Below are 26,362 nucleotides of genomic sequence, written 5' to 3' on the forward strand. Positions count from 1 at the left end.
AATAATTCTGTTATGGCAGCAAAGGATGTGTGGGAAGAGACTAAACCAAGGGAAATACAGAAATTGAGAAACTGGAAGCACTTGCCTATATATATGGATATCAAGATAAAAGCAGCAAAAATGTTTTAGTCCCTTTGGTTTTATACACAGGTCAATCATATTTTATCAATCAGAGGAGAATATGTGGACAGTAATTAAGAAAGAAATGAAGGATTTTATCTCAGAGGGGAAGAGGGAAAGAGTCAAGTTGGGTAAGTTGATAATTTCACTAGAACAAGGAGGTTTAGGATTACCTGATTTGAAGGAATATTTTAGCACTACACAGTTAATGCTATTATGCACAACACAAGCAGAAAGCTACAATTTAAAATGGAAAGGGCTGATGATGATGCAGGTGGTTAATTCAAGAAATAAGGAAAGAGTGGGATTTTGGATGCAGTTCCTTAAGGGGAATAACAACAGCCATGCAGAAAATTATATTCATAAATTAGCAGAAAGTATACTAAGAACTAAATCAATGCAGGAATGGAGAATAGGAATGACTGCAATTAGGGGTGCAATGAATAGACAAGAGGAGGCTGGAATTTACTGGAGGAAGTGAGCAAAGGAACCAAAGTATTGGAAACAAATAATTACAGAGAGAAAAGTAATAGAATGGGAAGTGGCCAAAAAGACATTTGGGTTGCAGGCTAAAGATTACTTTCCCTATCAGGGATTGATATAAGAGTATAGGCAAAGAGAAAGGGATAGGGAAATCCTAAATGAAAGACCTGCACTGTTTGAATTTTTAGCTGAATCTAGAACAGATGCTACTGTTAAAAAAGGGATAATTAGTAGAACATATAAAATATTGCACAATGCTCATAGGAATTAATCATAGGTGGCCAGAAAAGATTGGGAAGTGAGATTAGATAAGTAGTTCTCAAAGAAACAATGGGAGGGCATATGTATGATTCCCAAATATGCAACAAAATGTAGAAGATTTGGGATTTTTGCCTGGAAGTGTTTGTATATATACTTTTACACTTCAGTTTTTGCCTGGAAGTGTTTGCATATGTACTTTTACACTTCAAGCAGACTCCAAAGAATTTTTCCTCAGGTAGATGGCAAATTGAGGTGTAACAAGGAAGAAATATATACCTGGGAGCATATGTTCTCAGCGTGTAGTAAATTGGAAGACTTTAAAAATTCCCAACAGAGTACTCTGTCAGGAATATTGGATGAGCAAATGAGAGTAACTAAGGGAGTTATTTACTGAGCTGCGATACAGGATCTGAATTGCCTAGTTGAATTCTGGTAGCTGCCAAAATAAATAAAATACTAGAAAATGGAAATTAAAGTCTAAATCAACCATACTTGAAGTAATAAATATTGTAATAGAGATAAAACAACAGGAAGTATGATCATTCGAAAAGGGAAAGAGTAAACTGGATAGAATAAATAGAAACTGTGAGAACAGCATATTGACAAGATGTTTTAGAGGAGGAATGAGGTTTAAGAGAAGGTAATAATTAACAATTTATGTAATGTTAGATTGTTTATATTGTATAAAACAATTTTGGTGATGTGTAATGTTTGTAAATATGAACTTGTTAATATGGTTTGATTACTTTTATATAAATGTAAGTTTGCCAATGTCACAAGTGATAATTCAATAAAGGTGTTTTTTTTAACTTGCAACAGCCAAAGATACTTTACATTGAACAGTTGTAGCTCAGACTAAAGATTCCCGGGATTTCATCTACTTGCTGCAGATAACTGTATAATGTCATATCTTATTAATTGGCTGATTCTTCTAGGTATCTGTGTTTGGCTGTAAGATTCTTTGTAATGCACAGAATGACCATCTATGGGACTGCATATTTCTGACAAGTTACAAACTGTCTTGCCCTACAGCCCAATGCTTTCTAGTGCTATTCTACCAACAGTAACTTAAACTTGACAATGATCATTTTAATTTTACATTTGCCATATTTCTCAAAAAGAGTTAATGATACATTTCTACAACCAGTCCTCAAACTCTTGTTGTTACAGTAACTTGCTACCGCTAGGTAGACCAGTCTAGCACATCCAAAGTACAATTGCTATTGCCCTTAAAATAAGCCAACTGTAATATAATTGTTTGGTAGCTATGGCTGAAAATGTCAGTCTTTAAAACATGGAAGGTAGCCATCAATAAACCCCCAATTCAATTCTCATACCCTTAAAGTAAGTTTTGAAATTTGAATAATAAGATTCTTTATGTAAAATGAATACATTTAATCAATTTATTTTGAATGTTGAATGTACAAACAGTTGTACATTTGTACAATGAAATACAAAATGTTTTTTTTTTTTTAACCAGACAGATAAAATTAGAAAAGCTTGTTATCAGCTGTCTGGAGCTACTACTACCATTAGATAATGGTTTATTGACAACTAACTACCTCTGACTTTTACAAGCATTTAGCAGCTGTAGAAGCCTGTCAGGCAATGAAATCAATATATGAGCTCTCCAGCCAAAACAATCTCTCAGAAAAAGACCTTGTGCTTTGTGTTTATGACAATAGTATTCAAAATAACATGACAAGCTTAGAGATAAAACAAAGCAACAAAGCTTTGCTCTGCTTTGTGTGTGTGTCTGTTATGTTACAATAATTTGCTGTATTTGAAAATAACCAATTAACTCTTAGAAGCATGCTATCTATGAGTAGCAAGGAGAAAGAACATGCCAGTACCCTGTCTCTGTAGGAACTGCAAACTGGCAGAGGTACTACCCAAGGTGTATTATCAGAAAATAGCCCACATCTTGAACTATAAAGTGCTGAATATAATGCAGAGCTCTACTATGTCCTACTGACCAGCAACAGCTGCAAAATTATAGGCATAAAACAGCATTATAGAATGTCCTACCAGGAGCCAAACTGTTGGGAACAAAATCAGAAATACTATTTGAGACCAGAAAAAAACACACACATACAGGCAAAACAAAAAAACAAAAAAACAAACAAAAAAAAAACAAACAAATACTGTAGAATAATAATTAAGTGAAGTTTTGCCAAAATAATGTTTCTGATCTGTCTTGCAGAGCAAATGGAATCTTACAATATGTATAAAGTAATCATTGCTCAAGGAACAATTTCAGATTCATGACCTACAAGGGAACATCACAGTGTTTGTAAGGAAATCAGATTTACAAAAAAAAAAAAAAAACAGTCATCAAATCAGATTTTATGATGTGTAATGAAGATTCTCCAACTACCATAGGTTATTGGCTCATTATTTTTGCTGTGGTCATCCATAATACATTGCTTCCTTGGATCTGCCATATAAGCCAAACAGAACACTTAAGATCTCTTTATACACCAAGACAGGGCTCTTATCTTTGTTCCAGCTGCAAGACAAGAACTTTCACTAACACCACTAGCTTCCCTGCAAACTCCTACAATTATCTTTCTCTTCCACAGATACAACCATTAAACCAAAAGCTGATTAATACATTAGCCCACAGGCAATAATAAGTGTAATATTGGATCTAGAGACTAATAAATGTTCAAACATTCAAAAACAGTCACCATATTGCATAAATAATTTGTATGTATCTATACAATGACTGAAATCAAATATTTTGTCATTGTCACTGGTGAAGTATTGCCGTGGTGAGCAGGTTGCTATTAAAAGTTTACTCAGCAGTGCAAACAGAATGTGAAAAATTCAGGTGGTTAAAAAGTATATAAGCTGACATATCAAGTTATCACAAAAATCTAATACATATTTTATAACAAGTGATATTAATATACATAGGAATGTATAAATGCTACTGAATATTAATATGGGGAAAAATCTATTCCTAGTAAAATCATATAGTAATAAAAATAAAGTAATATTTCCCATACTAAACTGAAATATAAATAAAATAGAGAGAAAACTGATGGTAGTGCTAACTATACAAGAGAGTTCTATAGGACGTTAGCTTACATTTGAGTCTTGAAATGATTTTTTTCTCAATATAACTATGATAATTCTAACCAATATCAGAAACTGAATTAAATTATACTTATCTAAAAACTTTAAAACACTGCTGACACAAAAAATCTTTCACAAATAAATATTTTGAATGTTCAGTATAAGTTCATTATATTTTCTTAACTAAGCTGAAATGTGTGTGTGTGTGTGTGTTTGTGTGTGTGTGTGTGTGTGTGTGTGTGTGTGTGTGTGTGTGTATATGTGTGTGTGTGTTTTGTTAGACACTGTGATCACTTTTAAGTTATTAGAGTCTATCTCTTTACAGATTAATTACTAGAGGTTATGTATTCAGTATCAGGAACAGTATAATTTTTCCAAGCATATGACAGAACATCTTGCAGTGAATTAAAAATCCTTTCTCCACAATGCAGAAAGATACTTATTCTGATTTAATACAAAAGATGAACTTTATGTATTGATTCTCTGAGAAGTTTCAGAAAAGTGAAATAAGCTTTTCTTTTATCCATGTTATAAGTCTTGCAGTTTACATAGTGGACTAGGGTTCTGACCTGTTAATGAGCTGCTTCCTGTAACAAAAAGGAACAGGTTATAGGTTCATAGGTTAGTACTAGGCTAACTGCCCTTGGGGACCATTTTAAGTATAACCAATTACTCCATGTGAGAATCAAACCCTGCGCCTTATGTCTGTAAGGTAAACACCTTTACAATTATGCCAACCTTCCACCTTTTTGGTGCCACCTATTTCTATTTGTCCACTGTGTCACACTGAGAAAGTCACTTAACCAGGCAGTGCTCCGTGGTTACCCCTGGAAAGGAAAACATTTGTTCTGTGGGCTTATCTCAATACCACAAGTAAGAAAAAAATGTTATTGGTTGAATTGCCATTATCAAAACTTGGGTATAATTGAATCAAATCCTTATCACTCACACTAATTGCCATTGAAGTTTGTTCAAGTACTGTTGGCTGTGGCTCGACCAAGCCAAATTAAATTAATGGCTTGGGAGACTGACAGAGTAGCAAGGAGGGATGGGCATTACCATCACTGGATGGGCAGGTGGTCCTTTGGGTGTCTGCTGTGAAGATCCACAGTGAAGGCTGGGGACATTGCACTGGGAAGATGCGGTCCAAATGGCAGTAAACAGTGGAGGCATGGCTGAAATGACATGAAAGTAGGGGAATATGGTGCATGTCTTCATTGCTATCCCGCCCCTTGGATGTAAACCTAGGATCCACAAGGAGGGGGGAAGAGTGTAACAAGGTAGGTCAAAAGGGTCTATATTATATCATCAAACACTTAAAAAAGTGAACGCTGGTTGATCGACCTAATTTAAGCGAAAGCTTACAATCCAAACTGTCAGATCAGCGATTTTTTTCCCAGGGAAAAAAATCGCTGATCCAAAACACATACACACAACACAAGCACACCAAACAAACAGAAATCCACACACATACACCTAAAATCTGATACCTAACCCTACACTAAACTATACACACACCACTACCCACTTTCCTTAACCCAAACCCTAACCCTAAAGTCCGATACTATCGCACACTCACCTCACTCGCTCCCGAACCCTAACTAACTAACTGAAATCCGCCCTAGCCCTCATGTCCACTCAATCGCACACACACCTAACATGAGCCCTAACCCTAACTCATCTAAATCACCCTAACACTCACATCCACACAATTGCACACTTACCTGAATCCGACCGGTAACTTTCCACCATAACACTGAAAATACCGAAGCAACAGAAACGGACAACCGAATTCTTTTCCTAGGAAAAAATTCGAGTTTTTGCTGCTTTGATATTTTGCAGTTTCACGAAAATAAGTTTGATCAATCAGCGTTCGCTTTTTTAAGCGTTCGAGGATATAATATAGACCCGGTCAAAAGTGTAAAACTCCTGGCTTGAATATAGTCAGCAATGACCCCAGGACATCCTTAAGATCCTCACTGACCCTGGCTCAAAATTCAAGTACTGGACTGGGGGTTGACTGGAGTACTAGTAGACACAGTGAAGAATGCTGGGCAATGGGATGGCTGTCAAAGTGATGGAAAGAGAGAGAGAGAACAAAATAAAAAAAATATGGCACCACGCTAAGCCTTTTTGATTCACACTGTTCATGTTGTTGTGCATCTCTCCATGCTGATAATAAGACAAATACCTTGTACAAATATGGGATTAATTTAAAAATGATTAAACTGGAGACTAGACAGGGTTTTTAAAAATACTTCCCAGTGCTGTGTTATCTCTTTCTATGCCTATAACAAGCCTTCTTGTAAATGAATGACTTTGAAAAACTAAGTAGTAAGAAACTTAATTATGTTATTGCCTTCCATTTTTTTTCTGGTAATCCAAAAATTCTTATATTATCTGTCCTAGATCTATTTTCAAGCTCTTTTTGTTTCTCAAGAAGAAAAGTATTTTGTTTTAATAAGAACTCACTCTGGGAATTTTCTTCCTATAGCTTAATATTAGTGTGATTTAGGAAAGTATGTTACTTTTTATATAGATTCTCTGCTAGTCTGCTCAGTTTGTTTTGTTCTGAATCTGGCCACTAATGGCAGTCACATCCTGAAGAACTGAAATAAAGTGTTAAATATCCCTTTTTACAGAAAAATCCATCTACACATTCTTATAGTTACACATTTTTTCACATGTAATAGCTACTAACAGTTGATAGAATTGAAAGAAATAAGACTTCAAAATAAATTCAGAAGTGCTTAGCAGTAGATCTCTGAATGACTTAGGGAGAAATGACACTCAGTATGGAATGCTTCTTTCCTGGAGATGATTTCTTAAGGAGAGGTTGACTGGTGGTGCTCATGTATTGGCCATCTTGGATGGAAACTTTTTTTTTTTACAATAATTTCTAATATGCTACAATCGGGTATGGCATAATTGCTATTGACATTTTAAAAATCTTTTAAGATTTATGTATATTACTGTACATTTAAGTACAGACAGCAGTGGGGGTGCAGCAGTTAGCATTGTCACCTCACAGCAACAGGTTCTCCCGTTCGATTCTCGGCTGGAGCGCCTTCTGTGTGGAGTCTGCATGTCCTCCCTATGGTCAAGTAATGATTAAAGACATGCAGGTAGGTGCGTGCATGGATGGGTGTGCCTTCTTTAAGATTGGGCATCGGGCTGGCAACTCGGCACCGTAAAAAAAATCCACTGCCAATCATTAGCGGACCGGAGTTCTGCTGTGGTGACCCCTAACCAGGAAAAGCTGAAAGATATTACTTTAATGTACATTTAAGTATGCTTTGGTGTCATTTTGTACTCAGTATGCCTTATATGCTTAGGTATACTGCATCTATATTTATACACTTATTGTTAAATTTTTATGTCTGAAGCTTTTCTCCAGAGTTCTGCACTGAAAATTATCTCTACTCAGTTAGACAAACAAAATATAAACACACAAACAAAAAAATAAATGTGGGTATACAATAATGTAATTACCTGTACATATAATGAATCAATATCTTACTGACAGAACATGGGTATTATATCTTGCTTACTAGTACCAAGACTACAGAAGCAATATTTCTGTTTACAGAAGACAAATAAGAAGCAACGCAGAATGTACTGTAGCCAGTTGATTATTTTTTTAGATTGAACTATATCCCTATATTGGGGAAAGTTAGAATACAGCTACCAGATCATTACAAGGAATGAGAAAATTAATATACAGTGATTGGCTGTGAGCACACAATATTTTTTCTGTACACTATAAGAATTTTATGGGGTTATAATAATAATTTGCATAACTTTTCAGATTAGTGTCAAAGAGTTAAGGAACAGCCAGACATATGATATTGCACAAATGATCAAATCATGCATTCATCAGTGTGTTTATAGCTTTTATGGCATTTCCTCTGCCCCATGCCCCATGTTGCAATGACCTCAGAGACAAATATAACAAGTACAGGGGTGAAGGAAGTGGGAAAATGGCCTGCAGAATAAAATATTTATTATATTTCTAAAGGTTTCTGAAAGTAGTGTAAAATAGTTTGTTTTGTTTGGTAAGACCTTTGTACTCACAACTTCCATGAAATTGTCTTAAAGCATTTTCAAATAACTTTTCGTATAGTTCCTTGTTATTCACATGCAAACCTTTAACATAACATTGTGAGAGGCATTTTTGCCAGCTTTGTTGCAACTGTCAGTTATGCCACTACTAGGAGTTGGAGTTTTGAATGGTGAACTGCTGCTAGGGTTTTCCTCTAGGCACAAACATATTGGAGGCATCCTGGATGACTGGATAAAAGGTGGTCTTGCTGTTGCTGTGTATGAAGGTGTTTCATATGGTAGAACTAGTGTTGGTGGGTGTATTACAGACATAAGCATTGTGAGGTTGTCTTGGCTGTCCTGTCCAGGAGGTTTAAAAATTGCCACCACTGATCTTATGGTGTCCTGGCTCATGCTGTTTAGAACACAAACCAGTGTAAAAGTTGATAAACTTGCCTCTTGGTGACTCCAGACATCTGTTGGACCTTAGCATTGATCCTACTTTTTTGGAGATTATGGCAGCATGGATTTATTTTAGGTGTCTGTTTATTTACTTAATTTGCAGGCTTTTATTTGCAGACTATTAATATTGTGGCCATCCTACATATTCTGGTCTGTTGGACTTTGCTTGCAGCAATTGTGTGAATTTCATTTAGCTGCTGGCAAGATGTTTTTACATTTTAATGGCCACTTATGAATATTAGTTGCATTATGGTTTATCACCTATATATCGTTCTTTGTAGCACTGTGAGTTTTATTTTAATTGTTACTTATACTACAGTTGACTCTGCTCCTAAAGCATTTCTGATTGCAGATTTAATTCAAATTTTGTGAATAAGTTTACAGGTTTCATTTGGTTGCACTTTGACTTCTTCTTGTTAAGTGGTTTTGGAAAACAGTATAATAAGCTTGAACTTGAATTCTTTGCATCTTCAGTATAGAAAGGACAATTATGTTTGGAGGTTTTACTTTGATTCTTATGGTGTACCAACGAAATGGTATACCACATAAAACATAAATGGTAATATCCTTAATTGTATAAAGGTGTGTTGTATAGTACATGTATAACAAAAAAAAATCACTTGGTAATGATTACTTTATCTTTCTGAATTTATGTTTTTCTGGAATAACATTGCTTGCTGTTTGAACCAATCATCTAATTTAACAGAATAAGCAAAAATAATAACAGCTTTCAGAAAGCACTGTTTACTTTCGTATGCTGAAAAAAGGCTACTAGCCTGGTGGGGCTAACCTAGTCAACAAAGGATACATAAATAAATAAGGCTCACCTAAATTTCTTATAGGAAATTATGAACTATTTAAATTAGCAAAATGTTCTTATAAAACATGATCACCACATCAGAAACTGCAGTCATATCCTCTAGAAGTTTTTGGATACTTGATAAAACTATATAATCTGCAATACTAAACCAAGACATTTAAATGCAAGAAAACATTATTGGATATTCATCCATTCTTACAGCCCTTACACCAGTAGTCCCATCAAAAATAGTTTATCACTCATCAAGATTTAGTTTGTTTCCTGATATATGAAAATTTAGTGTTTGAGGTATGCACTGCCAAGATAAATAAAATATATAATTTGGAAGTGGATACAGAATATAGCAATGAATCATTAGCATATCCTCTTCAGTCTCAAAATATTTTTCTATATGTCATGTGTTGCATGAGGATGGAAAAGATGAGTTGTTCTCATTAAAACCTTGTACCACAATTTCTTCTTTTCTCTTCACATTACTATTGCCTGACTCTTTAATTTTGACACTCTACAAAATACATGTTGTTGGTAATTATTGCCCTTCTGATGCTTGCTTCATTTCCTGGTTGCAGCTTCCTGCTCATTTATGATTTCTATAAAATGCTATTTGTATGTGCTGGCCTTATCACTTGTCCTAGAATGCTGATATTACTGACAAATTGCAATGCATACCTGAAAGAGGTAGAAACTGAGAAAAGAAAACATTATATTGTCACTTGCCCTGGAGTGCTGATGCACCTTTGACAAATTAACAGTGCATACTTGGTGGAGGCAGAACAGAATTCAAGAATGTTAGTAATGATTTTTGTCCTTTTTTTCACTTTTTCAGTGCCGAAATGGGCTATAATTGCAATCGCTGTAACTGCAGGTGTCATCCTTCTTGCCTGTATCCTGTGCATTGTGATAAAATGTTGCTGCAAGAAGAAAAAACAGAAGAAGAAAGATAAAATCAGTCTTCTCGGCATCAATGGCTCCACTACAACCAACTTTGTAAGTTCATTGAGAGAAGTTGTGAGATAAGATGATTGAAGAGGTTTGTTAATGTGTTAGTATGATAATATTTGTTATAATGACCGAAGCATGAATATGCATATATAATAACATTTGCTGCATGGACTAGACCATGTATACATATAAATATATAATATTTGTTAATGTGCATATGTACATAGCTTTACTGGAATTCACTTTATTACTTTATTAATGTCTGTGTAGCACCATATATTCTGCAGTGTTTTTTTTAGTAATGACAATACTGGCAATGAATAAGTTACGCTGTGCAATCATATGGTCATGAAACACTGATCTTAATGAGTTGCAAAATGGATGACATAAGTATTTTGAACAAGATTTATCCAAGTGAACTTGTAATAGGGTAGGTACACACACACACACACACACACACACACACACACACACACACACACACACACACACACACACACACACACACACAATCATTTTTGAGTGGTAGGGTGGTATTCATAGGCATATGAGAATGCATTTTTCCTTTCTTGTAAAAAAACACATAGAGTATAATTGATGCATTCAGTGATATCTGTGGGCTATGCTGTGTCATGCATGGTCTGCTGTCACTGTTCATCTGACATTCTTTCTCATCTTTAAATAATGAATTTTTATTTCAGAACAGGAACTCATATTATTATTTGTAAAAGTCATGTCTGAGTACTGACTGACTCCTGTTCAGTGATGTCTTAAGGCATCATATAAGAAATAATCACATTTTAATTGTTTTGTACAATACATTCTACAGAGATGGTATACTTAAGTATGCACATGTTGAATGACTTAATCTAGTACAATTAGTAAAATGTGTTAAATCAGTATTCAACATGAACTAATACCTTGCATTTGAATGAAAATGTGTCATATTGTTATTTTATATTATGTAATATTTTCTCAGTTTGTGTGTTGTCCGTTGGGGTACTGCACATAACATTATTTAATTTTGTCATACACAATAATGTGAGGCATCGAGAGATTGGACAGTAAAGAGGGAGAAAAGGACCTGTGCCAATTGGCTAGACAGAGGGACAAAGCTGGGAAAGATGTGCAGCAGGTAAGGGTGATAAAGGACAGTGAGGGAAACGTACTCACAAGTGAGGAGAGTGTGTTGAGTAGATGGAAAGAGTACTTTGAAGGACTGATGAATATAGAGAATGAGAGAGAGAGAAGGTTGGATGATGTGGGGATAGTGAATCAGGAAGTGAAGCAGATTAGCAAGGAGGAAGCAAGGACAGCTATGAAGAGGATGAAGAATGGAAAGGCTGTTGGCCCAGTTGACATACCAGTGGAACCATGGAGGTGCTTAGGAGAAATGGCAGTGGAATTTTTAACAAGATTGTTTAATTAAATTTTGAAAAGTCAGAGGATGCCTGAGGAGTGGAGAAAAAGTGTTTTGGTACCTATCGTTAAGAATAAGGGTGATGTGCAGAGCTGCAGTAACTACAGAGGGATAAAATTGATCAGTCACAGCTTGAAGTTATCGGAAAGAGTAGTGGAAGCTAGGTTAAGAAGGGAGGCGATGATTAGTGATCAGCAGGATGGTTTCATGCCAGGAAAGAGCACTACAGATGCAATATTTGCTCTGAAAGTGTTGTTGGAGAAATACAGAGAAAGTCAGAAGGAGTTTCATTGTGTCTTTGTGGACATAGAGAAAGCATATGATAGGGTGCCTAGAGAGGAGTTGTGGTATTGTATGAGGAAAAATGAAACAGGCACAAAAAACTTGTAAGATAACACGAAAAGACAAACCGGCTCTCCAAGCTGGAAAAATATAATTTAATTCACGAATAGCAGCAAGTAAGTCCAGTACAAAACAGTTCTTTCCAATGCGAAACAGTCCTTTTAAGCGCTTTTCGTTTGTTCAAAAACAAACTTCTTCAGAAAGTAAATAATAATCACATTAACTAGGTATTTATACATAAAAGTACAGGAAACTCACACTACAATTAAAAATAATTAAGAATGACACTCAAGTAGTTCAATAATTAAGTAAACAAGTGAAAGAGACCTCGTCTTAAAGGTGTAACAACACACCAAAAACCTCTTTCACTCCTTATTAAGATAAGGCATTAGAAAAAATTTAAACATTTTTAACAGTTTACAGCTCATTACAAAACTCCTAATAAGACAGTAAAAAGTTCAAGATCTTATATCTTTTAAGTAATACTAACTCTAATATTTTCTTTAAAGTGCAAAAATAAACTACACCTAAAAAACTATAAATGTAAAAATGAACCTAAGTGAGTATGATAAATGATGTTAAAACAACTATACATTCTATAATATGTTAACCTATCTTAATAAACTCCTTAGTTTCAAAATGCAAGAAATTGAACAGGCCTCATTCAAACCTGGGAAATTAAAGGCATTCAACTTGATCTGCCATAGTAATTCCATTTCTTCTAGTTTAAAAGAAGAACATCCTTACCCTTACATCCTGGGTAAAATGGTCAATGGCCAAAAATTTGAATTTATGTGTAGGATTCTTGTGGACATGTTTTGCCAAGGCGTTGTCAATTTTATTATGGGACATAGCGTATTGGTGCTCGTACACCCTGTCCCTGAGTCTACGCTCAGTTTTGCCTACGTAAAATGCAAAACAGTCCGAACATTTAGCCAACTATACCAAAAATTTGCTGTTACAGTTAAATTTAAATTTTAACTTGTAAGTGCTACCATTTATTGAAAATTGGTTGGTACATTCCATAAACCTACAGTAGTTGCAACTCTCACATTTAAACATTCCTGCTGTTCTTGGAATAAGTCTGTTACGACTCTCCAGGAAATTGTTAACATTCCTACCTTTTTTAAAACCAACTTTAGGTTTAGAACCTAGGAAGTCAAAGATAACAGGGTTACATCTAAAAAGTTCCCAGTTTTTGAATATTACTTTAGTGATATGTTTACTTTGAGCATTAAATGATGTCACAAAAGTACGCTGGAAAGACTGTGTTTTAGTCAAACCCGATATATCATTTACTAAAGTATCTTGTTCATAAGTAATAGCCGTTTCAAAAGGTGACTGACTTGGGTTCAAGATTGGTTTAAACTGGTTAGTGTTTTTTTTAAATTCAACCTCATCTATTAACTTGTCTATTAATGATTTGGGGTAACCACCCCGAGACCGCTTATTGACGGTGTGGGTCTCCTACTTATGCCTGTTCAAAAGTGGTTGATACTTACTTACAAAAGTATGTAGCTTTGGAGCCTCACATATGCAAAGATTCTTGGTCTTTTTTGTCAAAAATTAATGAATTGGGGTTCAATGAGGGCCACAATTTTTTGACAATTGATGTAAAAGACCTTTACACCTGTATCCCACATGATACAGCGGTGGAATGGGTGGCTGAATTGATGAAGAAACATGGGGCTCCACTTTCAGAAATATCCCTTATTATGGAATTGCTCGACTTGATTTTGTCAAATAATTATTTTATGTTTGACAATAAGTTCTATCTTCAAAAAATCGGGTTGGCGATGGGTTCCCCATGTGGTGCCAGTGTTGCAAACTTGGTAATGGCCCAATGGGAGACTCAATTTGTTTTTTCGTCAGATACGACTGTTGATGCCATTATTTACTACACACGTTTTCTTGATGACATTTTTATTCTTTTAAAAGGTGATGACAGTTTGGCTACCCAGACTGTTAATTATTTTAATTCTACTACCAGTTTCTTGAAATTTACTTATACTTTTAAAATGGACTCTATTTCATATTTAAACATACTATTGGTTAAAAATTTTAGTTTACGTTGTTTCACAGCACAAGTCTACAGAAAAGCGACTTATTCTAATTCTCTTTTACATTTTTCTAGTTGTCACCCATTCCACCAAAAAAGATCTGTTGTAAAGGGACAACTTGTGAGGGCTTCACATATATCCAGTCTAGAATCAGATTTCACTAATGAATGCCAGCTTTTGAAACAAATGTTTTTACATCGTGGTTACCCCGAATCATTAATAGACAATTTAATAGATGAGGTTGAATTTAAAAGAAACACTAACCAGTTTAAACCAATCTTGAACCCAGGTCAGTCACCTTTTGAAATGGCTATTACTTATGAACAAGATACTTTAGTAAATGATATATCGGGTTTGACTAAAACACAGTCTTTCCAGCGTACTTTTGTGACATCATTTAATGCTCAAAGTAAACATATCACTAAAGTAATATTCAAAAACTGGGAACTTTTTAGATGTAACCCTGTTATCTTTGACTTCCTGGGTTCTAAACCTAAAGTTGTTTTTAAAAAAGGTAGGAATGTTAAAAATTTCCTGGAGAGTCATAACAGACTTATTCCAAGAACAGCAGGAATGTTTAAATGTGAGAGTTGCAACTACTGTAGGTTTATGGAATGTACCAACCAATTTTCAATAAATAGTAGCACTTACAAGTTAAAATTTAACTGTAACAGCAAATTTTTGGTATACTTGGCTAAATGTTCGCACTGTTTTGCATTTTACGTAGGCAAAACTGAGCGTAGACTCAGGGACAGGGTGTACGAGCACCAATATGCTATGTCCCATAATAAAATTGACAACGCCTTGGCAAAACATGTCCACAAGAATCCTACACATAAATTCACATTTTTGGCCATTGACCATTTTACCCAGGATGTAAGGGGTGGACCTTCTTCTTTTAAACTAGAAGAAATGGAATTACTATGGCAGATCAAGTTGAATGCCTTTAATTTCCCAGGTTTGAATGAGGCCTGTTCAATTTCTTGCATTTTGAAACTAAGGAGTTTATTAAGATAGGTTAACATATTATAGAATGTATAGTTGTTTTAACATCATTTATCATACTCACTTAGGTTCATTTTTACATTTATAGTTTTTTAGGTGTAGTTTATTTTTGCACTTTAAAGAAAATATTAGAGTTAGTATTACTTAAAAGATATAAGATCTTGAACTTTTTACTGTCTTATTAGGAGTTTTGTAATGAGCTGTAAACTGTTAAAAATGTTTTAATTTTTTCTAATGCCTTATCTTAATAAGGAGTGAAAGAGGTTTTTGGTGTGTTGTTACACCTTTAAGACGAGGTCTCTTTCACTTGTTTACTTAATTATTGAACTACTTGAGTGTCATTCTTAATTATTTTTAATTGTAGTGTGAGTTTCCCACACTTTTATGTATAAATACCTAGTTAATGTGATTATTAACTTTCTGAAGAAGTTTGTTTTTGAACAAACGAAAAGCGCTTAAAAGGACTGTTTCGCATTGGAAAGAACTGTTTTGTACTGGACTTGCTGCTATTTGTGAATTGAATTATATTTTTCCAGCTTGGAGAGCCGGTTTGTCTTTTCGTATTGTATGAGGAAGTCGGGAGTGGCAGAGAAGTATGTAAGAGTTGTACAGGATATGTACAAGGGTAGTGAGACACTGGTGAGGACTGCGGTGGAAGTGACAGATACGTTTAAGGTGGAGGTGGGATTACATCAAGGATCAGCTCTGTGCCCTTTCTTATTTGCACTGGTGATGGACAGGTTGACAGATGAGATTAGACAGGAGGCCCCGTGGACTATCATGTTTGCAGATGACATTGTGATATGTAGTGAGAGTAGGGACCAGGTTGATGAGACCCTGGAGAGGTGGAGATATGCTTTAGAGAGGAGAGGAATGAAGGTCAGCAGGGCTAAAATAGAATATATGTGTGTAAATGAGAGAAAGGGTAGAGGAATGGTGAGGTTGCAGGAAGTAGAGTTGGTAAAGGTGGATGAGTTTAAGTACTTTGAATCAACAGTTCAGAGTAATGGTGAGTGTGGAAGAGAGGTGAAGAAGAGAGTACAGTCAGGGTGGAATGGGTGGAGAAAAGTGTCAGGAGTGATTTGTGACAGTTGGGTACCGGTAAGAGTGAAAGGGAAGGTCTACAAAAGGGTAGTGAACCAGCTATGTTATATGGGTTGGAGACGGTGGCATTGACGAAAAGGCAGGAGTCAGAGCTGGATGTGGCAGAGTTAAAGATGTTAAGATTTGCACTGGGTGTGACTAGGATGGACAGGATTAGGAATAAGTATATTAGAGGGTCAGCTCAGGTTGGACAGTTTGAAGACAAAGCAAGAGAGGCGAGATTGCGTTGGTTTGGACATGTGCTGAGGAGGGATGCTGGGTATATTGGGGAAAGGATGCTAAGGATGGAGCTGCCAGGTAAGAGGAAAAGAGGAAGGCCTAAGATAAGGTTTATGGATGTGGTGAGAGAGGACATGCAGGCGGTTGGTGTGAAAGAGCATGATGCAGAGGACAGGAAGAAATGGAAACAGATGATTCACTGTGGCGACCCCTAACGGGAACAGCCGAAAGAAGATGATGATGAGAGACAAACAATATCAGTCATTATTTGTGTAGTGGAGAGGATGAAGTGACAGCAGTGTTTATTTGCATGGTAGAATACTCACTTTAATCTGTAATTTTCTTATTAGTGTTTCACATCACAGGTAACCATCATACTTTCCTGAGTTGGTGTCACTTTTCTCAATTTGTCCAGCAGGTCCCATGAATCTTAAAGAATATGGGGAAAGCCCCTAAGTAAATGTTTTAACTTGTTGTCCACATATTTGACCAAAGGCTCAGTAACGGAACCTCTTGCTGCAACAGTAGGCTTCTGCACAGAGAAATGTGCTGGGAACTGAAACTTGATACTTCAACTTTTCCAGGACTTAATGACAGTGTTTCTTTTATTAGTGAATTAAGGAGGAGAGCTTCTGTTGTTTAAGCTTTAGATATACTTCTTTAAGGTATTAATTGAAGTATATATTTTATTGGTTGATGTTGGTAGGGGTGGGGAAAGCTCACTCTTTATTTTAAATTGCTTTTTAGTTTGGTTCTCCACAGTTCTGAAGAAGTCTGGATAAGATGAACAAACTTTACTGTGGATTAATGTTGTTCACATTAAAGAGTACTTTGTTTCTGGCTTTCTAACTGGTGATTTTTTTGGTTGTATCTTACATAATCATGTTTTTGAATTTACATAGCATAAGTGACTATTGAAACAGACAACTAATTAATTTTTCTTCAGGAGATTTTAGTGAGCTAAGGCTTTATCTGTTTTGCAGGCGAGATCATCCAAGGCATCCAACGTCAGCAACACTGCAACAAACAAGTACTAACAGGGAATAAAACACAGTACTGATAATTCAAGTCCAACTTCATTAAAGTGCCTAAAATTAGGTACTGTAAAAAACTGAAGCAAATATCAGTATCTTCTTCTTCTTCTTTCAGCTTTTCCCAGTTAGGGGTTGCCACAGCGGGTCACCTGTCTGCTCATGATTGGCAATGGAGTTTTTATGGTGTCGAGTTGTCAGCCCGGCATCCAACCTTCCACAGAAGGCACACACACATACACACTCATGCCCAGGGCCAATTTAGAGTATCCAATCCACTTACAGCATGTCTTTGGGATGTGGGAGGAAAACTGAGCATCCGTAGGAAACCCATGAGACCACAAGGAGGACATGCAGACTCTGCACAGAAGGCACCCCAGCCGAGGATCAAACCAGAGAACCTCTTGCTGTGAGGCGGCAATGCTAACCACTGCACCAGTAAATATCCACTGCAGTGCCTTGGGTAAAAAAATGATTCTTAAGTGTATTCTTAAATTCTGTGAATGGAGCTGTGAGATATACTTCTGGGGATCTTGTACCATCCTGTTGACTGTTTTCTAATCTGTGACAGTATTTTGAAATGGAAAATATCACAGAATCCAAACACAAGGAGGCTATACAGAACACTTCTGACCCATAGTTGCTTGCTCTGCAAGAGGAAGTAGGTTTTTCCACCCATGGAAGCCTTTGTCAGTCTCGTGTGACATAAGCTGTGATGTGAATGACTTTTCACACTTATCACTTCCTTTGTGCAGAAGACTGTTCCAAAATCCAAGCATTGGAGCTGCTGTGGTGGGAAAATATTCTGCCAGCTCTGCTGGAAAAATCATGCTGCAGAGCATCGGGTCTGTATTATATGGGCAACTTCACAATGTTTCCTAGTCTGACTCTGGGACTAGCAGTGAAAAAAAAACCCACAAAGAATTTTTCAGTCTTTACTGATCTAAACATACTGTTGAAAAAATGAAAAATGCATGCGGATTTTGAATATTTGGTAACCCGTAATGTTCAGGAGTAATGATTTTAGACAACTTAAAATATTTGGCATTGAAAGGTGATAAATGCCATGACTGTAGTCCAAATGAAGATGAGTAGCTGCCAGGATCAATCTCTTCTTGAAATGCCAGTACACATGAAAAATGGTGAAGCTTCTTACTGTGGCTACTCATCACCACTTGGCAAATAATGATAACGGTATCTTTCAAGAAAGATACTTGCAAATTATGACAGGCTCAGACTATGGCAGTCATATTCTTTTAATCAGGTCAACAAAAGGTGAAAGGGTGTATAAAATTATCACAAGTGGAGTTTGGATATCAAGTCAGTGTATACAAGACAAATCTGGTTAATAATATTTTTGTTTTCTGTACGAGATGGTGCATAGCTGAGAACAACATAAACAGAAGCATTTTAGTGGCACTACATCCAGCCAGTATTTCACTCTTCTGCCTTCATCTGGTCCATTAGAACTGCCTTAGGTAGAGATATACAATTACCTTGCATTATCCCTCTTTGAATGCTTGCTTGTGGTACTGAAAAGTCTCCTTCTCCTCCTGTATGCATGGATTATAATCCATATCTCACACAATAAGATTATCTAAAGCAAGGTTAATATCCATCATACAGTTACAATCTTCCATGGTTGTTGTAGTGCTGCATACAATAATATAAGGTGTGCAGTGCGTTTTGGGTACTGTCCTGTTTATGCAGATTTCCTGCCATGTTCATTGGGATAACAGATGCATACAGGATATTCATGTCACATACTTGCCCCTTCTCCAGAAGTTAAACAAGTCAAGAGCTGATCTTCTCTTTTTTTTTGCTGTAGGTCAGCTACATGGGCACTCATTAGCCACATCTGTGAAAGAAGAGGAGCCATACAGTCAGTGGTATTTCCTCCCTCTCCCCCAAGTTATCCAGTCGAGGGTAAACTATTACTTTACCCAAGCTCACCCAATCATAGCTGTGTGTGTGTGTGTGTGTGTGTGTGTGTGTGTATGTATGTATGTATGTATATATATATATATATATATATATATATATATATATGTATGTATGTATATATATATATATATATATATATATATATATTTATACACATACACACATATGCTTCTCTCTGTCTCTGACTCTGTTAAAGTTATTTTCATGGCTTGTCCTACAGTGACATTATGATGTGCTGGCCAGCCAAAGTCATATTTCTCTTGTGCAGACTGTTTAATTAATGATTGTGACAAGATACAGTGTAACAAGTGCGGAGAGAAAGAACACACAGCAAGAAGGTGTGTGCCTAAATGCAGGCTGTGAAAAAGGGGACACTTTTTTGGTTTCACTGTGAAGATCAAACAGTTAATAATTAAAAAGAGAGAAAGGAAAAAAAAGCATACATGAAGAAGGACAGCACAATGCTGAAGGAGAGGGTGAGCTCAGTGAAGAAGAAAAAGTAGATGAAGAAATATGGTGGGGAAAAAGCAGGAGGTAGTTTACATGCAGGAAGAGAGGTTAGGAAAAACAATTGACACTAAGATTTTTTTAAGTTGAAATCAGTGAAAAATCAGATTCTGAGGATCAGGTTACTTGTACATAAACCCAGGGAAAATATTCAATAGGGGAAAGAGAAAAAAATAAGAAAATGAAAATTTAAAATTGTTTCCCCTAAACTTAAGAAGAAAAAGCAACAATTTTAGAGTACTTTCAGTGAACAGTATTATTAACTCTGTAAGAGGGACAGGGATACAGGAATGGTGTACAAACACTGAGGTACTCACCCCTACAGGTCACAGCACTCAACCAGGAACTAGGATAACTGAAATAAAGCCACAAACTCATAGGCAAAACAAACTTTGTATTGTAAAAGGTTTAACGCTTTCAGCCCTAAAAACAAGTGCGACTTTATCAGGACAATGAACATTTCCCCTAGTTCCCTTTTTATACACTTATTACATGCCAGTTAACAATTAACCAATCAAAAAAATAAGAGATTTTTTTTTTTAAAAACACATTGCAACAATAATAATAAATACCACTGCATAAAACTTTGTTAGAATCATGCACACTTTCTAAAATTCCAAACTGAAAGATATTTGTTACTTAAGAAATATATAAAAAATGTATGTATGCACAAAATGCAAGTTAAACATCAACTAGCTATTGCAACTTGGCCGCCTTTAATTTTAACACTCTTGCTTACAGTTAGCATGCCATTCAATCTGGGTGAAACACTGGCATTTAATTTCAGCTGCCAGTGAAGCTCTTGATATTCCAGATCATCTTCCCAAGCCCTTTGGGTTATGTAAAACTTGTTCAAGAAAGAAAACCAAAACTTATTATTGTTCTTACTCAACTGTTTATGTCTGTACAAAGTATTGCTCATTTGTTTATTATTGATTTCATAATAATGTTCATATATTCATTTTTAAGGCCTCTTTCTGTTTTACCTATGTAGTAAGAATGGCAATGGTCAGAAAAAACAAGTGGTGGTGTTACAATCACAGGTGTTGTTGGCCCTTAATTCTTGCAATAACATTCTTAATTTTAGTACTTGGCCCACAAATATATATTTACATTGCCAGCATGAACCTTACCTTAACATGCCCTTATTGACCATGTTACTATTTTTGTCTCACTATAGATGATATATTTTTCTAATTTCTCTTTTAAATTCATATATCTTTTAAAAGTGAAATTAGGAGTGGGTCCCAGCAAAATGCTAATGTTGTTGCCACTAGACTAGTTATTAGTTTCCAATTAGTTGTAACTATATATTTCATAGCATTTTAACCATTACAAAACTTTATAATCATAGTGCTCTCATGTTGTTTATCAGTGTTTTGATTGATGGTCATATCATCCCCATTATTTAGGCCTTTACCAAGAATTGGGTAGAAACTGGTCGATCTCTTCATTAATATTTATTTTTTAAGTTCTGACAACAAAGGACCAGGATACCCTCTGTGAAGAATGGTAGAGAAGGGTGAAGGCTGCCAGCCTCACCAGATAGAATTTTATACATAATTCTATCATTTGTAAATATGAATGTAAACTACAGCTTGTTGTCTTAAATGTAAAGAAATACTGTTATATGTGGAACTGGAAATAAATGAGACAATAGTGCACTCTACTGACCAAATTAAAGCATGTGGTGACCCTTTGAAATAGAGAGTGGTGCTGAAAAGTCTAGATGAAGAAATTATTTCTATTGTTTTAACCAAGAGTTAAATTGCTAGATTTAAACATGCAAATGTATTTTTATTGCTCTGTTCCTGACCAGCTGCAAGAAAACAAAAGGGAAATATTAAGAATGTAAATGTAGTTAATGTGTAGCCTGGGAACACCAGGAAAGTATAAAAAGATGATGTAATGTTTATCAGAACTGCAATAGCAATTTAAACAGAGAGAATCAGAAGGCATTAAGTATTTTTGTCTTGATCATCCAACTCATCAGCACTCTGCCTGTTGTCTTATGTAAGTTATCTTAGACTTGTGTTTTCTTTTAGCTAGGAACTATAAAGATTAGACTAAGTGTTTTTTCTGTGATGTCAGAACTGTACTACTGAATTATTTTAAGTATTTCTGTGTGATCTCTGAACACTTGACTAACACTGAATGTGTAGTAGAAAGTATTGTCTTGTGGTTTTAATTATTTATTGTTAAATATTTTAAAACCTTTTAACTGTGGCTGGTTTGTGTAAAGATAATTTAAGCTCTAGAGTACATTGCATATTTATAGAGTTTACTGTCCAAGTCACTCTAAATAAGCTTTGACTGTTTAGTCATACTACCAATTGGATAATAATATTGCACAGTAATAATTCGACACCCTTTTAAGGGCCTTTGAGTAGCTGATAATTATTAGCTGGGTGGTGGCAGGGTACTACCGTATAGTCTGGGTAAAAGAGGCACAGCTGGAGACGATGTGCCAGCCTTCCCCCAAGAAGTGTTTGTGTGGTTGTATAAACTCTTATCTCAATGTGTGTGTATGTCAGCTACTTGGGCAGGGACACGAAGCACTGGTTGGACAGAGAGGGTGCTGGAGATTTTAGCTTGCCCAGCTAGGCTGAGATCTGGACCCTATAGCTGTGCCAGTGGGGAGTCTTATTGGTGACCTGGGGAGCAAGGGAGCAACCAGCCCGGGACTGACTGTGATCTCTGTGTGCACTTAAGGGAAAATTGCACTTTACTGTGTGTTTTTGTTATCCTTTCCTCATATATGAGATGCCCCCCCTGGTGTTAGTGGTGAGGATTGAGGCTCCTTGATTGCTGGGCCAGGGCACGGGTGTCACACCCTCTATGGAGAAAGATGTCCATAGTTTATCGATCTCAGACAGAAAAAAACTTGTCATCGGATATTATTCTTGAAATTCTCACCATCTGGCCTTTGACTAAACTTCACTTTTGAAAGGGAGGATGGTTACTTGAATAATGCAAATAGTTATTTGTAAAGGTATTTTTTTAAAGAACCCTGATTGGAATTTGTGACTTTCAAAATCTTTGCTTATTGTCACATCCAAATAATTAATACTACTTAATGAACATGTATAAGTAGAATGTAACAAAATCAGTGATGGAACTTAAGAATGATACAAATTCATGAAGTTCACTTTCATCCAATTTCCTGATCATAAAAATGTCATCCAGAAAATGTGCATAAAGTAACTATTTTATTCATTATAGCAGGAATTAAACACTTGGTATTGTTCCCAGTACTAGAGTACAATATTAGCGTACAAAGGGGTACAAGCTGCAACTATTGCTATGCCTGTCTCCTGCCTGAAATATTCTCCCTCAAAATAAAGAAAATTATTTTTCCTCACTTTCTCCATGAAGTCCACTAGCATATTAACTTCCATGTTTTTTAAAGTATTGCACTGTAAGCATGCCTTACGAAACCACTGTATACCTATGTGGTAGGGTAGGCATGAAAATAAATCTATGATATTAGTAGTAACCAATAGCCAATCATCTCATTAAAACTCATTTTTACACATGTTGCATAAAGCTCCACAAATCTTTTAGAATATATGAAAAAAAATTAAAAAAAATTTTAATAATCCATCAATATAAACAGCCATAGCATGGGTTTTTGAGTCCGCTGCTTAAACAATTGGATTATATAGATTCTTATGTATTTTGAGTAGCCTGAAAATAACTTGTACCACTGGGTGCTCAATCACTAAAAACTTGTACAAAGTATAGTCAGTAGCAGTTTGATCTAGCAGATATTTTAACATCAAATTAATTTTATTATAAAACACATGCATTTCATTTTTGGATACTTTGGTATATTGATTTTCTTTATTCAACAATACATACATTCATTCTCGCCACATAATCAATGGTGTCCATCAAAATAACTCTACCTGCTTTGTCAGGCTTCATGATTCTTAAATCACGTTTTATAATCAACTGTTTCATAATTGATATTTTTTCTGTTGTTAGATTGGTTACTTTCGAATTTCTACCTGTACAATCTAACCTTCATATGTCAAATTCAAAGACCTCCTCAAATAACAGCAAAGTTAGATATAAGGGGGAATTATATGTGTTTTTTTTTATTAAATTTGGCTTCTTGTCTAGTGGTATCAATAGCTTTCTCATGGAATAATAATAGCTTAAGGTTTAGTTTACGTACAAATAACCTAAAATCGACCAATGCAACAACGATGTCAAAATTGGACTGCGGAACAAATGTAAATCCCTTGCTGAATAATCTCAAATATCTCATTCACCACTTCATTACTATAAGTGAATAGTTTAAAACCATTTAATTCATATATGGTGGGATAATTCTCCCAGGAGGTCCAAACTGAAACAGACCTAGAGACAGTACTAACATAATTTAACAGTGGTGGCCTGTGGGGGGTGTTTGGTTTCTTTCTGAGGTTGTCTTCTATTTTTGGTTATTAGTTACTGGAATAGTGTGCTAAATGTGATGTGGATGTTATTATGTTAGAGGATGCAAGATTCCTGACAAATGAAGAAAGACTGCAAATAGAAAAATTGTGGGCTGGAAATTGTTAAGGTACCAATTAACTTTTACATGAGACAGTTCAGCAGAGAATAACAATCTCCTTTGTTGCACAGAAAGGCACGTACGTATGAGACTTAGAAATCAAGATCCTGTCAACTCGAACTACAGAAATCATTATTTTTTATACTTTTTTTTCATTATAAGCTGCATTGCTGTAGCAATCATAAGAATGGCACTGACCTATTACAAATGATCACTACAGCAATTATTTTGCTAAGATCTCCTGACTACTTGTTTATGACATTCCATATTAGGTACCAGTTCCAAATTCCATGATAGAACTTTCTGCTCAGAACAAATCTTATACTTTCCTAATACTTTTCTAACCCTGTCAGCACTTGCTAATATTAGACAGGAAACAAATCAAAAGATACTTACTGAAGGACATCCTGCTACGAAAGCATATTAGAAATGAAATGCATGCACTATCATTTTCCCCTTCTCTTTACTTCTCACCCTTCACTGATGTAAATCATCACGCAACTCATAATATTTTTCTATTACTGGACAATGACTATAATTTTTCAAATAACAAGACACTTTTTTCACTTGCTATCAGGTATTTTTCACATGCTGACATGCGCAATCTTTACACAATCTTTACACAGTAATTTCAAAAATATAGGGCCAGATTCAGGAAGGCTTACACGGAGTTCAAGAGTAGTGTAAGCCTCCGTGTAAGCCTCCCGATTCAGGTACAGCCCAAACCTCTGTGTAAGAGACAGCTAACACGTCTAGGGGTCCCAGGACACATCCTTGTGGGACGCCACCTGTGACTGGCTTTGAATCTGACAAGGCACCTGCAATGTTGACTTTATGGGTCTGTTTCCTAGCCATTTTGCAACCTATCCTGTGACATATGGTGTTATATGTCAGCTGTTGAGCTTGTCTATGATGCCTGAGTGGGGTATTGTGCCACAGGCCTTAGCCAAGTGCAGGTAGGCTGTGTGGACTGCGTAGCCCTCATCAATGGCCCTACTGACAGTTTCATAGTAGTCAACTAGGTGCAAAAGGCAGGATCTGCCCTGTACAAAGCTGAACTGGGTGGGATCAAGGGTCTGTAGGTCAGCAATGTCTCTGTGTAAGAGCTCCATAATGACTCTTCCCATAGCTTTGCAGACAAGGCTGGTTAAGCTTGTGTGGTGGTAGTTGCCATGGTCTGTGGAGGCATCTCCTTTGTGGAGTGGGACCACTGTTGCCGTATGCCAGTGTTCAGGTACATATCCTGTAGCAAGGCTAAGGTTAAATAGCATTTGTATATACGGGTCCAGCTCCTTCTGGAGTTCACATAGCATGCAACCGGGGATACCATCGGGTCCCATTGATGCTGTGTACTTGTCTTTGCTGAGTGCGGCTCTCACATGGACATCCAAGATGACAGTGAGGTTACATACAGCTGTGATAACTATCTTCTTTTGGGGGTGAGGGAGGGGGTAAATCGCACTGAAGCTGTCCGCCGGAATGTTGCCAATATCTGTCAGGTCACTGGAATATATGTTGTTGTGTACCAACTCTGAGCATATCTGAGGGTTCCCAACCAGGTGTCTGACATAACTGAAGAAAGCAGTGTGGTTACCTTCATTGTCTTTGGTGATTTATGTCCCCAAGTTGACCTTGCATGTCTTTATGAGATAATGTAGCTTTCTACTAGTGCTAATCACAGCTGTCTTCCCTTTTGGAGATGTAGCTCTGTCTTGCATTAGTATCCCTCATCTGTTATACAGTTTGTTTATGGCTGGGGTTCACCAGACAGGCCACTTTCCCTTTGTGGAGAGGGTCCTGTTTTTATTTGTGATTGCATGGTCCATGCTTTCTGACATCTAGCTAAGGGGAGGTCATTGTGGTTCTGCAGTTATCTTTCATCAGCATTAGAAATGACCACAACAGCCCCTGTGGGTGTACCTCATGCAGACACATCCAGCAACTGTAAAGTCCACAACA

At 36.2% G+C, this 26,362-nt stretch overlaps 1 protein-coding gene across 5 annotated transcripts in view; it reads left to right on the plus strand.

Annotated features, from left to right (window-relative positions):
* LOC122791593 (synaptotagmin-2-like) overlaps positions 1-26,362 on the plus strand; it is a 535,724-nt gene that overhangs the window by 278,822 nt on the left and 230,540 nt on the right. For all 5 annotated transcript variants that reach the window (XM_044059368.1, XM_044059372.1, XM_044059370.1 and 2 more), the window contains one exon: positions 10,095-10,255. In XM_044059368.1, the coding sequence (XP_043915303.1) occupies positions 10,095-10,255 (161 nt within the window). The remainder of the gene's footprint in view (positions 1-10,094; positions 10,256-26,362) is intronic.

The sequence above is a fragment of the Protopterus annectens genome, chromosome 17.part0 (genome assembly GCF_019279795.1).
Source record: "Protopterus annectens isolate FY-2018-M chromosome 17.part0, PAN1.0, whole genome shotgun sequence".
Taxonomy (NCBI): Eukaryota; Metazoa; Chordata; order Ceratodontiformes; family Protopteridae; genus Protopterus; species Protopterus annectens.